The sequence below is a fragment of the Gorilla gorilla genome, chromosome 8, assembly GCF_029281585.2.
Source record: "Gorilla gorilla gorilla isolate KB3781 chromosome 8, NHGRI_mGorGor1-v2.1_pri, whole genome shotgun sequence".
Taxonomy (NCBI): Eukaryota; Metazoa; Chordata; class Mammalia; order Primates; family Hominidae; genus Gorilla; species Gorilla gorilla.
In genome coordinates, this window is record NC_073232.2 from 100,247,082 (window position 1) to 100,261,567 (window position 14,486).

Genomic DNA, 14,486 nt, shown 5'->3' on the forward strand with positions numbered 1-14,486 from the left:
TTTCCACTCAAACTTGTTCCTCATTCTTAGTTAGAAATATATCCAGAATTGTAGTTTCTTTCTAATCTAATGATAGAAGCAAATTAATCAAGCATGGCAAGAATTTATTGGAAAACTGCATGTAGTTGAAAATATGTTTAGTATATATTTTGACAGCTGTGAAGTCTCTAATTTTTACTGTACCTTTTCTCTGTTCCAATTTTATGCTCTATTCTAAGGATGTACCCATTTCTACTACCTGACTAGGGAGCATGTGTATTGTATCCCAGTAGATTTTTTTTTTCATAGATAGATATCCTTTAGATATCTGTTATCCAGTGTAGGTAGCCACTAGTCACATGTAGCTATCATTATGTTTAAATGTAAATAAAATAAAATAAATTTACTCAGTTGTTTTTGCTAGCTACATTTCTTGTGCTCAGTAGCTACATGTGGCTTGTGATTACTGTATTAAGACAGCACAGATACAGAACATTTTCATTATTGCAAAAGTTCTGTTAGACAGTGCTATTCTATACAGTGTCATTCTGCCTGTCATTCTAAAAAGTTCTAATTCCTGAAGATGATGTACTCTTTCTGTTGCTGTCCTCTAGCTTAATCAAAATAAATTTGAGTCTTTTTAAAGGTAGGTTGCATTTTACATACTGATATTTCTAAATCAGAGGCTATTTATATTACTTTTTTAATATTACTTTTAAAAATTAGCTTTATTGGAGTATAATTTACATGTAATAAAATCTACCCCTTTTAAATGTACAGTTCATTGACTTTTGAGAAATACACACACACACACACACACACACACACACACCCCTTCTTGTAAACACACACCTTCTTGTAAACACCACAACAACCAAGATTTAGAACACTCGCTTTATGAAAAGTTTCCCTCATGCCCATTTGTAGTCAGTCCCCAAACCTGGTTTCAGGCAATCTCTGATCTGCTTTCTATATGCTTTGCCTATACTAGGATTACATATAAATACAGTCATATAGTATGTATTCCTTTTTGTGTCTGGCTTCTTTCTTTTAGTATATTTTTGAAATTTATCCCTGTCGTTACTAGTATCAATACTTTGTTCTTTTTTATTGCTGAGTAATATTACCTTGTATGGATATGACATTTCTTTATTAGTGTGGTGGGCTTTTGAGTTGTTTTCAGTTTGGGTCAGTTATGAACAAAGCTGCTGTAAGCATTCATGTGCAAGACTTTTGTGGACATATATTTTTGTTTCTGTTTATTCAATACCTTTGAGTAGAATTGTTGGGTCACATGATGTAGATCAGTTGAACAGAGTAGATTCCAGAAAAGTTCACATACACATTTCTTGACAAAGGTGCTGAGATTATTCATGGGAAAAGGATAATCTTTTAAACAAATAATACTGGAACAATAGAGAAAACAAAGTGAACCTTGACTTTTATGTCTTATCATATACAAAAATTAATTTGAAATGGATTGTTGACCTAAATGTAAAAGTAAAATTTAAAAATATAAAACTTCTAGATGAAAACATAGGAGAAAATCTCTGTGACTTTTGGTTTAAAGATTTCTTAGACAGTACATATAAAATTAACTATATAAGGAAAAAATGTACAAATTTGACTTTATCAACATTAAAAATTTCTGCTCATTGAAAGACTCGAAAAGGCAAACAGTTTTGGAGAAAATATTTGCAATACATATATCTGAAAAAGGACTTGAATGTATAATATATACATAAAGATGCTCTTACAACTTCATAATGAGAAAATAACCCCATAAAGAGAAGGGCAGGCCGGGTGCAGTGGCTCATGCCTATAATGCCAGCACTTTTGGAGGCTGAGGTGGGTGAATTGCTTGAGCCCAGGAGTTTGAGACCAGCCTGGGCAACATGGTGAAACCCAGTCTCTACAAAATAAAAAAAATACAAGAAATTAGCTGGGCATGATGGCATGCACCTGTAGTCCTAGCTGTTTGGGAGGCTGAGGTGGGAGGATAGCTTGAGCCTGGGAGGCGGAGGCTGCAGTGAACTGTGATCGCACCGCTGCGCGCTTGCCTGAGCAACACAGTGAGATCCTGTCTCAAAACAAACAAACAAAAAAAACAAAAAAATGGAAACAGAAATTTTACAAAAGAAGATATATAGATGGCCAGTAGGCATATGAAAAGATGTTTAAAATCAGTCATCAGGGAAATGAAAATTTAAACATAATGAGATAGCTCATATTTACTGGAATGGCTCAAAAAGGGCTTACAGGAATTGGCAAAGACATAGATTAACTGGAACTCTTATGCATGTTGGTTAGAGCACAAAATGATATGATTTCTTGGGAGAAACATTTGGCAGTTTTTAATATTATTTTTGATAGCCTTCTGAATTTCTTAGTGAGTTATAGGTCAGTTCTGCCACTGTTTCTTTCTTTTCTTTCTTTCTTTCTTTCCTTCCTTCCCTTCCTTCCCTTCCTTCCCTTCCTTGCCTGCCTTGCCTGCCTTGCCTTCCTTTCTTCCTTTCTTCCCTTTCTTTTCTTTCTTTTCTTTTCTTTTCTTTTTTTTTTTTTTTTTGAAGGAGTCTCATTTTGTTGCCCAGGCTGGAGTGCAGTGGCATGATCTCGGCTCACTGCAACCTCCACCTCCCAGGTTCAAGCAATTCTCCCTGCCTCAGCTTCCCCAATAGCTGGGATTACAGGCGCGTTCCACCATACTTGGCTAATTTTTGTAATTTTGGTAGAGGCAGGGTTTCACTATGTTGGCCAGGCTAGTCTCGAACGCCTGACCTCAAGTGATCTGCCCGCCTTGGCCTCCCAGAGTACTGGGATTACAGGTGTGAGCCACTGCGCCTGGCCTGGCACTGTTTATTTCTTTTCCCTCCAGTTTTATACCTATTTAGAGAGATTAGATTTTCTTGAGTACTAGGAATCACTATTTTTGAGCAGAATTATTCAAAGCTGTTATTATTTTTTCTTTAACTTGAGGCAATGTAGGAGAAAGCAGTACTGTGCAGGTGAAAGTTACAAACAAGAACATTTTAAACAAGATAGTTACTTTCCATGTATTGGATACGTAACAGAATTAATTCTAATAATCATCCTGAAGATGGTCAGGAGGCATTAGTTAAGAATTGAAATGTTTGGAGCTTGCCTGTGTTGATGGGATTAAGGCAGGGATGATTTATGTGTAAATTTATGCGTTAGTAACAGCAGTAACCGCTGTAGTTACACTAGGGTTCTAAGAGCAAATGTTGATTAAACATGAATGTAGCAGGAGTGATAAGGTTTGGCTCTGTGTCCCCACCCAAATCTCATGTGGAGTTGTGATCCTCAGTGTTGGAGGAGGGGCTTGGTAGGAGGTGATTGGATCACGGGAGTGGTTTGTAATGGTTTTAGCACTATCACCCTAGAGCTGTCTCGCGAAAGAGTTCTCCTGAGATCTGCCTGTATATAAGTGTGTAGCACCTCCCCCCTTTGCTCTCTCTCTTCCTCCTACTCCTGCCGCGGAGACGTGCTTGCTTTCCCTTGGCCTTCCGCCATGATTGTAAGGTTCCTGAGGCCTCTGATTAAACCTTTCTTCTAAATTACCCAGTCTCAGGTAGTTCTTTATAGCAGTGTGAGAATGGACTAATACACGGGGAAATATATATGGTTACCAAATAGCGAATTAGCCATGGGAAAAAGTAGCAAATAAATAATTATTTTACTTTTTCAGATGCTAATTTTTCTTTTCGTTTATTTTAGGATTGGTGGGAGCTGTCCAATGTCCTTAGGCTGTTTTCCAAATGAGATACCAAAAGCTAGGGTTTCTCAGGCTGCTAGAAGCATTCATTATTATGGTTGTCATTACTTCGAGTTCTGTTGCCGCTATGCCCACAGTAGTATTTGTTACATAACAGGTGCTTGATAAATATTTGCTAAATGAATTTTTGGAAAATACAGTCTGTCACACCTTCTACAGTTTACAATCTTCTGTTGAGATCATCCAATAGATTTTTTTTCTTAGATATTGTACTTTTGAGGCCTCAAATTGCTGTCTTTTGTATTTTCTATGTCTGCAGAGACTTTCCATCTTTCACTCATTATAATCATTTTTTTTAACATCTTTGTACATATTTATAGTAACTGTTTTAAAGTCACTGTCTGTTAATTCAAACATCTGGTTCATCCTGGATTCAGATTCTATTGCCTGCTCTTTTTTCTTTGTAATAGGTCATGTTTTTCTGCTTTGCCTGTCTAGTAAATTTTAATCGTATGTTGAAATGTAGGGAGTTTGGATTGTTACTTCCTTTAAGGGTGCTGAGTTTCATTTTGTCAGGCATTTAAATTGATAGTTGATTTAGTATTGTCAGGTTTGGTTCTCTTTGTTAAGGCAGGCATTTTTCAGATTTATCTTTTGTCCTAGGGCATGGTTTTTAACTTCAAGGTTGCCCTTTCCAATGTCTCAGCTAAGTATCTGGGGTGTTCCATGAGGTCTCTTCCACTTTGCCTAGGCCAGAACTCCAGCTTCTCCCAGTGTTATATTTCGTTACCTCTGGCGTCATCTCCGTTGTGCTTTCAGATCCTGCGCATAGACAGCCCAGCCCCCAGCCAAGGACCTGAGATGAAATCCATACAAAATTCTTAGTCCCTTGCTCCACAAACTCCAACAGCCTTAGCAGTCTAATCTCTTCCTGTTTACCTCAGTGAAATCTGTGTTCCACTTGAGTTCCATTTCCTTCTGTATCAGAGAAGAGCCACCATGCTGAAAGCAAGGGGCACTATGTTTCTTTGTTCTTAAGGATGGTAGCCTATCTGCAACAACTGTAGTGTGATATAAAAATATATAATTTATGTTGCTGACAGTTACAAATACTGCTTGCAGTACTTTGTAACATAATTTTTCAGATTCAAGTTCATATACTCTTTTTTTCCACCTCACCACACACATATTTTCAGACTTCCTCCTCATCCTTCTTGCCGGTAGTTGTATTATAACTCCTGCCAGTAGTTACATTATAATTTTGGTTATATCAGTATTGAGTTTTTATGGGATTATAACTAAATAAATGCCATTCATAGTTAAGTGATAGAGTATATTGTGACTTTTTTCCTGCATGTTTTGTTTTTTCTGGACTTCACAGTTGTCTCTCTTTTTTAAAAAAAAATTAGTTTTCAATGTTCTTAGCTTTAATTCATAAACTTACCCCTAATTGTATAAATCTCTCAACATGTTTAAGCACATTTGGCATTATATCAATTTTATCTTTTCCAGGTGTCTTCTAATCTGTCCCAGTCTGGACTAATTGTTCTTCCTGGCTTGCTGTATGGCTGTCTACTCAAGATGTCCCTTCACCATCATTCTAGGGATTCTCTTTTCCTCTCTTGTGGGTTAGATTGTTCAGTTCTTGGAGACTGTCATCTTCTTTCATGGTTTCCCACTCTTGTTTTGGCGGAGCACATCTTTAGTAACTTCCTGACAAAGTGTATGGTTTGAGATTTCGCTGATTTTAAAATGCCCTTATTATATAGTCACACTTGATTTATAGTCTGTCTTGGTATAGAATTCTAGGCTGAGAAGAGTTTTCCCTCAAAATCAGAAGGTTTTGCCCAACTGTTTTTTAGCTGCTAGTATTGTTGTTAAAAAGGATAATGTCATTTTGATTCTAGATTCTTTTATGAAACCTGTTTCTTCTCTGGCAGCCTTTAGGATCTTCTGTTTCTTTGGTATTCAGAAATTTCATGAGATATGTGTGCTTCTATTTTAGTCTTATTTTCATCTGTTTTGCCAGGTACTCATGCAACTTTCCAGTTTGAAAACTCACATCCTTCACTTTTGAGTATTTTTCTTGAGTTATGTCTTCGGTTTCTTCTCAGTGTTCTCTGTTTCTGAAACTCCTAAAATATATTTAACATCCTGAACTCTTAGTTTTTGTTAAGTCTTCTGATTTTCATTTGTCTTTTTATTCTGTATATTCTGTTAATTCCTCGGCTTCATGGTCTTCTAGCCCTTCTTTTGCCTATCTTATGGGGTTGAGGATTAAACAGTTTATATACCTGAGGTGCTTAGGATATGTCTGTCATATAGTAAGTGCTTGTGTTAGCTGTAATTGTTGTTTACTTTCATAACTGTCTTGAGGGAAAGGTCTTTGGTCTTGATTCTTTGACTTCTTGGCTGTACATGACCTTGGACGAGTTGTGTAACCTCTTTGAGACCTACCTCCCTCTTCTGTATAATGTTAATAAGCTCTAGCTCTCAGATGTTTGTGAGGGTGGAATGGAGTATATATGTGAAAATGTTTAATACCTTTGTACAGAATTAATAGTTAATACGTGTATCTTTCAAATATCAAAAGTTTTTAGTTTGATGGGAAAATGATGTCTGAATTTTCAGGGTTATTTTTAAGAGTACTTGATTATGACTGTCTTGTAAATCTCTATGAGCTAGGTATACTTGCACTAAATGCTAATGCTTTTTAAAGAAGTTATGTCTTAATATTCAGTCTCATGTTAGGTTGAAGATAGAAGATTATGAAAATATTCTCTGAAAAGCTCTGATTTTACTTCAGATTGTATAAATCTGTGTAATGTAATAATTATTTAAGAATGACATGATTACTACTCTAAACCCATAGAAGGGGTGTTTGTTGGATTATTTATTTTCACTTAAATGGTATTTGAGATTAGGAAAAAGAAAATCTGTCTTTTGGTTTTTCTTGATAGTATTAATGTAATTTCAAATGTTAGCTCATTTTTGTTAATGGTGGCTTTTTGTTTGTTTGTTTTGTTTTAAGGTTTTTGGATTCAAAGCATAAAAACCATTACAAGATATACAATCTGTAAGTATGTTTTCTTATTTGTATGCTTGCAAATATCTTCTAAAACAACTATTAAGTGAAAGTTATCTGCTTGTTAGAGTGAGGTAGAGTTAAAGATACATTTTAACAGAATTGTATTCCTAAACCGATTAATTCAAGAAGTCCGAGAGCATTGTTAGATCATTTAGAAAGTGTAGTGATGAGGTAAAACATTGTTGGCACAGATTCATGTTACTTGATCTGCTTTAAATGACTTGGCATTTAGCCCATATTTGAGCCCATAACTGTGTGGTAATTTGAAGTGTAATTCACAGCAGAGCTTCTGTTAAAGCACTAATAGCATCTTCCATGGAGGTATACTTCAGAGTGAATATAATTTTGTTTATCCTGTGTCTCTAGAGCTATTGACTGAAAAAGCTGTTAGGGCATTCTCTAACTGTACATAACATAAGTTATTTAAAATTGCTGAATTAGGTGGCTTGTCTTGTCTAGGACAGAGTTTTAAGGACTGCCCACCTGATTGATAGAGCTAGTTGACCTTATCTTTAACTTTTTGTTTTTCTTTTGACTTTGGGAGTAGAGATGTGAAAAGGTAAAAAGGAAGGAAGGAAGAGAAAACTTAACCCTTTTTGCCCATGAAGACTGTTTTTCCTTCTCAAAATATTGACTATTTTCAGATTTGTAAAAATCGGCACATAAAACGTGTTATTTTTTACTTGACTTTTATCTTTCCCATGTGATATCTATAAATTATAGGTAGGAAAAATTTATCTGTAATTTAGTGATCTTTCTAGTGTGATAAAACGTCAGAAGTACTGAGAGTGGAGTGGACATTGATATTGTTACTCTCAGTAAATTTTCACTGATTTTTCTCAGAGTCATGAAGGAACAAACGTTTGTTAAGTCCTTATCACTTATTAGACAACACAAAACATGTTGGGGGGTGTGTACAGAGGTGAATAAGATGTAGCTCCCGTTCTCAAGTCGCTTACATTCTAATGTAAAAGGTAGACAAAGCATTACAGAAGAAGTAACTCTTCTATAGAAGGTTGCAATGAAGAGAACATTGGAAACACTAATTTTACCTTATAAAGAAGGTTTCATAAAGGAAGGCAAGTTTGAGCTGGGGTGAAAAGGACCAGTAAGGGTTGACTTTCAAGCCAAGGAGAGGAGGGAAAGTGATGTTACAGGCCAAAGGAATGGCATTGTAAGAAGCTTGTTGGCATAAAAGTGTTTAGAATATGGCAGCGAATTCATTTTCATCAGATTGTGGTGTCTGTATGTTGGGGGTGGGAGAGAATTGTGGTGGCAATAGGCAACAAGATAAAAGAAAGTAAAAGGTGTTATGGAAACGTAATGGGTCCAGCTTACAAATGATCTATGCATTTAGGGGTCTTTCTCTTTTCCTGATAAACCTCTCCTACAAAGAGCCTTGTTGCGGATACCATAGTGTTTCTTTGGAGGAAAATAAAAACTACAAAGCTTTGTATTTTTTGCACAACTGGATTCAGAATATAAGTAATAAAAAAGGACAAGAACTTTCAAAAGCTGGAAGCCATTAAACTGAGTCACTTCAGGGTTAGACTATCAGAACTGGGGATTTAGAAAGTCTCAGAATGGAAATCGGAGGACACCAAAGACAAATTCAGCCTTTTTCAAAATTTTATTCTAGTTTAACATATTCAAAGAAAGGGAAGGAAATTCTTTTCATTCCTGTGTGTAGTGACTTCCTGCTTCAAGAACTTAGGACTTCAGCTGTACTATCAGTATTGTAGGTCACTTAACATTATTATGGTTAAAGTTGGCATTGGAGAGAGCCTAGGAACCTAACTGCCTGTTTGTTTTTATATTTCCAACCATTGGATTCCCAAGTTAATGAAGTCTCTTTATTAGTTGAGGGTAGCTCTTAATGCATATATTTTAACGCCCCTTCCCCACATGGAATCATAGGCTTTCAGAACTGGAGAGTACCTGAAAGAGATCATTTAGTCCAACCTTCTCATTTTACAGATGGGGAATCTGAGGCCTAGAGAAGTTAAGTGAGTTGAACAAGGTCACACAGGTACATATGGTAGCAGACCATCCACTGTTTATGCCAATATTCCCTTTATGTTTTGCTTTTTTGCTTGTTTGTTTTAACCTCTCCAAATTTTACTGACTTCAGAGGTTTCTAGAACTAAGTTATAGCATGTTCTGAGTTCTAATGTCACTTTCCGATCTTCTTTACCTTTTTTCTACCTCTGTTTATATTTCTGGTTCTGGGTAAGTGAGTCTGGCAAGCAGCAGGTGTTCTATTTTATTTCTTTTATTTTTAGGATAGTATTACATGTGATATATATGTCTTTGCAAACATACATAATTTGAAGATCTTAAAATATTTGCACTAGGCATACCCACATTTAATAGTATGTTAAATCTTTTATAGCAATTATGATATACATGGGTGAAGAATAGTTCCTAATATGGACTTTCTGATTAACTGTATCTGTTTATATCTGTGTTTTCTTCAGGCATTCATAACATTAAGCAAATTCAGATGTACTGTTACTTAATTGAATTAATCAGTTTGTTTTGTACAAGTATATTTTATTTTTGTTCCTTGCTGTATAATCTGGTAGGAATGGGGAAGGGGAGATAGTGAATAAAGAGATGTATACTTCTTGCCTTTGAGGAATTTAAGTGTTCACTGTATACCAATTTTTTAAAGGTATTTACTATATTTCAGTGCATATTTTATTTGACATACTTTATCATTTTGTGGTAAACCTTTAGCTTTACTAATTTTCATCTATTAAGTTTTCTTTTGTAAGATGGTGATAGCTTCATCAAAGAGAGTAAAGAAGAGACCTGCCTACCTAGCTGATTCTATGGCAAGTCTCACTTCTCTGGAAGCTTTTCCTGTTAATCTTATTCCTTCAGTTTCTGCCTCTTGTTTCATAAAAACTCATTCTTTAAATGCTTATTCATTTCTCTTGTCTCATATAAACCAATATGAGGTACTGGTATCTTTTGAGTTTTAGTTATAAGGAAGCATAAATGGTTAAATTTAAATGGCTAAACCCCATTTGCCATTTGTGTATCTTTAATTTTAGTTTGTTGAGAGACTTATCACTACCAAACCACAAAGAATTTAAAAGAAACTGTCAGTAGGTATAGGTGGAAGGAGGGCATTTATCAGAGATTTTAATTTAAGAAGAAAGTCTTCATCCTTATCCTACCAACCCCCATTCCCTGAGCATATTTATCATTACTAGTCCCAGCATATTTGCTCCCATATTTCCTATGCTTACCTCTGAAGATTTTCATAACTTTTTCCTTGCTTTTTACTGTCACTGTTGGTTCTGTGATTTATGACAGATACTGCTCTTGTAGGAATGCTGACTTTGACTGAAATTTGTTACTGCTTTTGTATTTAAAACTTTTTTTTAATTTTAAGTAGAATTATGGAACAGTAGTAGAAAAAGTTTGACTTTTGTAATCAGAGATACTGAGCTTGAGTTCTGGCTCTTTCATTTGTATACTGTTATTTGGGGCAAGTTTTTTAATGCTCTTAAATCTTAGCTTTCTCATATATAAAATGGAGATAATAACAGTTATCACGTGATTGTGAGGATGAAACAAAAAAAAGTGGAAACTCTTTGTAAGGTGTGTTCATCTAGTTGACACTTAGTAGTCATTACTTCCACTTTCCGTCCATATAGTCCTCTTAACAGTAATATTTGTGAGGCATTTTTATTAAAGCAGTCTTAAGGAGTGTTCGTCAAACCACATGTTCTGGGATCCTGAGAAAGTAGGGGAAGTTTAGAGAACTGAAGCTGCACAAAACTAACGTTTATTTTCTGTTGTGTTGTCATGAGACCAGCTTCTTAGATTGTGTTTCCTAGTCCTACATCTCTGACTCCTTATAAAATACTCCATTATGAATTCTTCACTATTGACAATTTCTCCCCTTTTATCTGTACCAAAGAAAGTGTAAAATGTGACTGTCTTCTTTGTCAGTCCTCTTCTTCCTGTTTTTCATGTCAATGGGTATGAAATTATTAGCAAGGATGCATATATGTGCATATGTCATTACTAAATGCATTTTCTTTCTAGAAAAACTCAATATACTAAATTATACTAAAAAGGAAAAGCTTGTTTTGTTTTGAGTGGTAATATGAAACTTGTTTTATTTTAGGTCTGACCAGTTAGAAACCAATGGATTGTAGTTTATTTATAATTAGTTAAACCTTCATGTGAATTTGGTTTTGAATTACCTTTAAGGTAGAGAAACTGTATAGATGTTTTTCAGGGTTTCTTAATGTACAATACAGGTTCACAATCACTTATTTGAAACTCTTGGGGCCAGGTATGTTTCCGTTTTCAGAAATTTTAGTTTTCAAAAGGTAGCACAGATAAATATACTTTTACATAAACACCCCAGTGGGGTGTGGGTCAGTACCTGAAATGAAATGTTTTACTCTTCGCTCTAAGTGTATTAAATATTATGTACAATCTTATTACTTCAGATCAGGATTTGCTGTAGTTGAGTTTGCCATAAAACTTAAGAGAAAATTTTAGATGTTTTGAACTTTTGGAATATTGAAATTGCAGGTTAAGGAGCTGTGGACCTTTATTTGTTTTAAAATGCTAAGAGTTTATTTTAAGTAATTTTTTAAAAATTTGTTTTGCATAGTAGTTGGAGTTACCAGGGTACTGCTAACCACACTGATATGTAAGATCTCTTTCTGAGCCTTTTATTGTTTGTAAACATGGCCTGTTAATTATTAGAAAGCCAGTACATACTAACATATCACTGCTATTAAGACAAATATTAGCATACTCTAGTAATAACAAGTCAGCATTTTACTATTCTGTATTGATTTTACTTATTCTTTCATTACTCTCATACTGTAATTAAAACTTGCAGTCTGAGAGACTGTTGAAAAAGGTGATCGTTGGCTTTTCAACAGGGAGTAAGGTCTGGTTTAAAAAAAAATTAGTAAGCATTTGGCCAAGTAGATTAACAACATTCAGTTTTTCTTTACTGTCCTTATGCTTTTACTATTTTTAACATATATCTTTTTGAAGAATAGTTTGAGAATTATGTACGCTTAACTATGAGATACAGATACTATTGAAACTAGTCCGTTGTTTATAGGTACTTGTAAAATTAAAAATATATTCCAATAGCATGCAGATTTTTCATAGAGGAAATTTGAAAGCATGGAAGCACCTGAATTTACAGTACTCTATATTAGTGGCATCACAAGTTTTTAAGCAAATGTATTAGCTCTAATTGCATACACTTAATCTTTTAAGCTTTGGTTTTATTATTATAATATGGGGGTGATAACAGTATCTACTTAATAGCATTCTTGTTATTACATGAAATAATTAATGTTAAACACAGCATAATATGTGTCACATTATAAAGATTCAGGCAATGTTTGTTAGTATTAGTACTTTTTTTTCTTCCTAAGTGCAAAAGATAACTTCATATCACTTTTAAACTTTTCTTTTAGTTGTGCTGAAAGACATTATGACACCGCCAAATTTAATTGCAGAGGTAGGTATGAATGTACTGTACTATGTTGTATAACTTAAACCCGATAGACTGTATCTTACTGTCATAACAATAATGAGTCATCTAGATTATCGAGTGAGATACATATTTATCTTAAGAATTATCTTTAAAAATTTCAAAAATTTTAATTTTACTCTTGTGTTTTAGGAAAAAAGTATTGCATAAAGCTATTAATATTGTCAGGAAGACTAAAGTGCAGCATAGACTAAGAATGAGGAAAATTCCTAGACTAAAAATAGTATAAGGAGAGGGTTTACCTACTATTTGAGGCAGTTGGTCTAATAGTAAGCAATCACAGGGAGAAAGCAGAACTACTTAACTCTTCTGTGTTGAGGAATGACATAAAAGGTAGGAAAGGATATAACAAATGTTGATAAGAGGAGTCTGATGGATGAGAGGAGGGAACTGCTTTAAATGAGTTCTACTTCAGACATAAGTTAATTCTCAGAGCCCACAAAAACTTTCACTTTTATTTGTGAAATGCAACTCAGTTCTCATGGCTTAACACTTTAAACCATGAGAGAACTGAAGAGTTGAGAACCTTGGCAGATGCTGCTGTGATAGTCAAAAAGAAAGTGGGTGCCATGAGCTACTATTGATGTATTTGCCATTGATCCCTCCTGAAAATCTAGAATGGACTTTCAGACAAATGGTTTGAAAATTCTAAATCACTAATGATTGAGATTTAGTATAGGTTTACTAAGAACGGGTTTTTTTTTGTTTTTGTTTCTGGTGGATTTAGGCTGTTGCTTACTAAGCGAAGCAGGCTTTAGTTGAGGTTTATCTTGCTTTAAACAGACATTTAACAGATTTTCCTGGAGGTTTTTGTGTACCACTGGGAAAATGAAGTTAGGCAGATGACTAAGTGAAAGCTGTCCTGCTGACTCCCTATGATGATAGTCATTGTCTACCAGAAGAGCTCTCCTGTCACACCAAAGGATAATTGATTATATCCTGTACCATATTATGAGTCACTTGATTGGAGACATAAGACATACTTCTCACATATTTAGATGACACAGGTTAGTACGTTGAATATCAGCCAGGGTTTTTAAGGATCTTAATAGAGTGGAACTAAGGTAGAAACTATTAAGAACAATTAATAGTGATATATCTATAGTCCTGCTTCTAAACAAGTTTTTTTAAAAACCTCAACTCTGACTATAGTGAACAGAGAAGTCTTGGACTCTTACAATTCATGTGAGAAGACCTGAAACTTTGATAACAATTATATACATTTTGTAAGTAATTTCTTTGGTGTATGCCTTCACATATCTCTGGTATGTGACCTATGCTGCAGTCCATTGAGCATAGATTCCCAGAATGTATTCTCCTGCAGAAAACGGAGGAAAATAATACTTGGCTTCCCTAATGATTACATGTGTATACAACACTAACATTTGCAAGACCACCTTTAAATAACACACTTAGCATTTTTATTTTATGAAATGTAATATGTAGTTCTTTGCATAGTTTATCCTATTAGTAATCTATTCTGTCTTTGGAATATGTTTTGTGATGATGAAATAAATACTATAAATAGTATTATTCCTTTTGCATTGAGAGTCCTGACGAAATGTCCATGTGACAGTTCGTTTTGGGTTTAGCTCTACCTCTAATATGTGACCTATGCTACCAGTCCATATAGCGTAAATTCCCAGAATATATCCTCCTGAATAAAATGGGGGAAAATAATACCTGGCTTCCTTAATGATTATATTTAAGACTTATCAAGAGACTGTTTTCTATTTAACAATTAGAAAGTTAAGCAATACATTATTTTTCTCTGGAATCCAGTGTTTCTTTTAAATACCTGTTAAGTTTGTATGCAGCATTTCTAAAGTTACCTACTTGTTAATTAAAAATTCAGGAGTTTTTTTTCTTATTCTGAGGTTATCTTTTTACCACAGTTGCACAATATCCTTTTGAAGACCATAACCCACCACAGCTAGAACTTATCAAACCCTTTTGTGAAGATCTTGACCAATGGCTAAGTGAAGATGACAATCATGTTGCAGCAATTCACTGTAAAGCTGGAAAGGGACGAACTGGTGTAATGATTTGTGCATATTTATTACATCGGGGCAAATTTTTAAAGGCACAAGAGGCCCTAGATTTCTATGGGGAAGTAAGGACCAGAGACAAAAAGGTAA

At 34.7% G+C, this 14,486-nt stretch overlaps 1 protein-coding gene across 3 annotated transcripts in view; it reads left to right on the top strand.

Moving 5' to 3' along the window:
* PTEN (phosphatase and tensin homolog) overlaps window positions 1-14,486 on the top strand; it is a 104,794-nt gene that overhangs the window by 55,071 nt on the left and 35,237 nt on the right. For 2 of the 3 annotated variants that reach the window (XM_031015316.3, XM_019035119.4), the window contains exons 3-5: window positions 6,744-6,788; window positions 12,272-12,315; window positions 14,244-14,482. In XM_031015316.3, the coding sequence (XP_030871176.1) occupies window positions 6,744-6,788; window positions 12,272-12,315; window positions 14,244-14,482 (328 nt within the window). The remainder of the gene's footprint in view (window positions 1-6,743; window positions 6,789-12,271; window positions 12,316-14,243; window positions 14,483-14,486) is intronic. The other variant, XM_019035118.4, reaches the window with a different exon arrangement.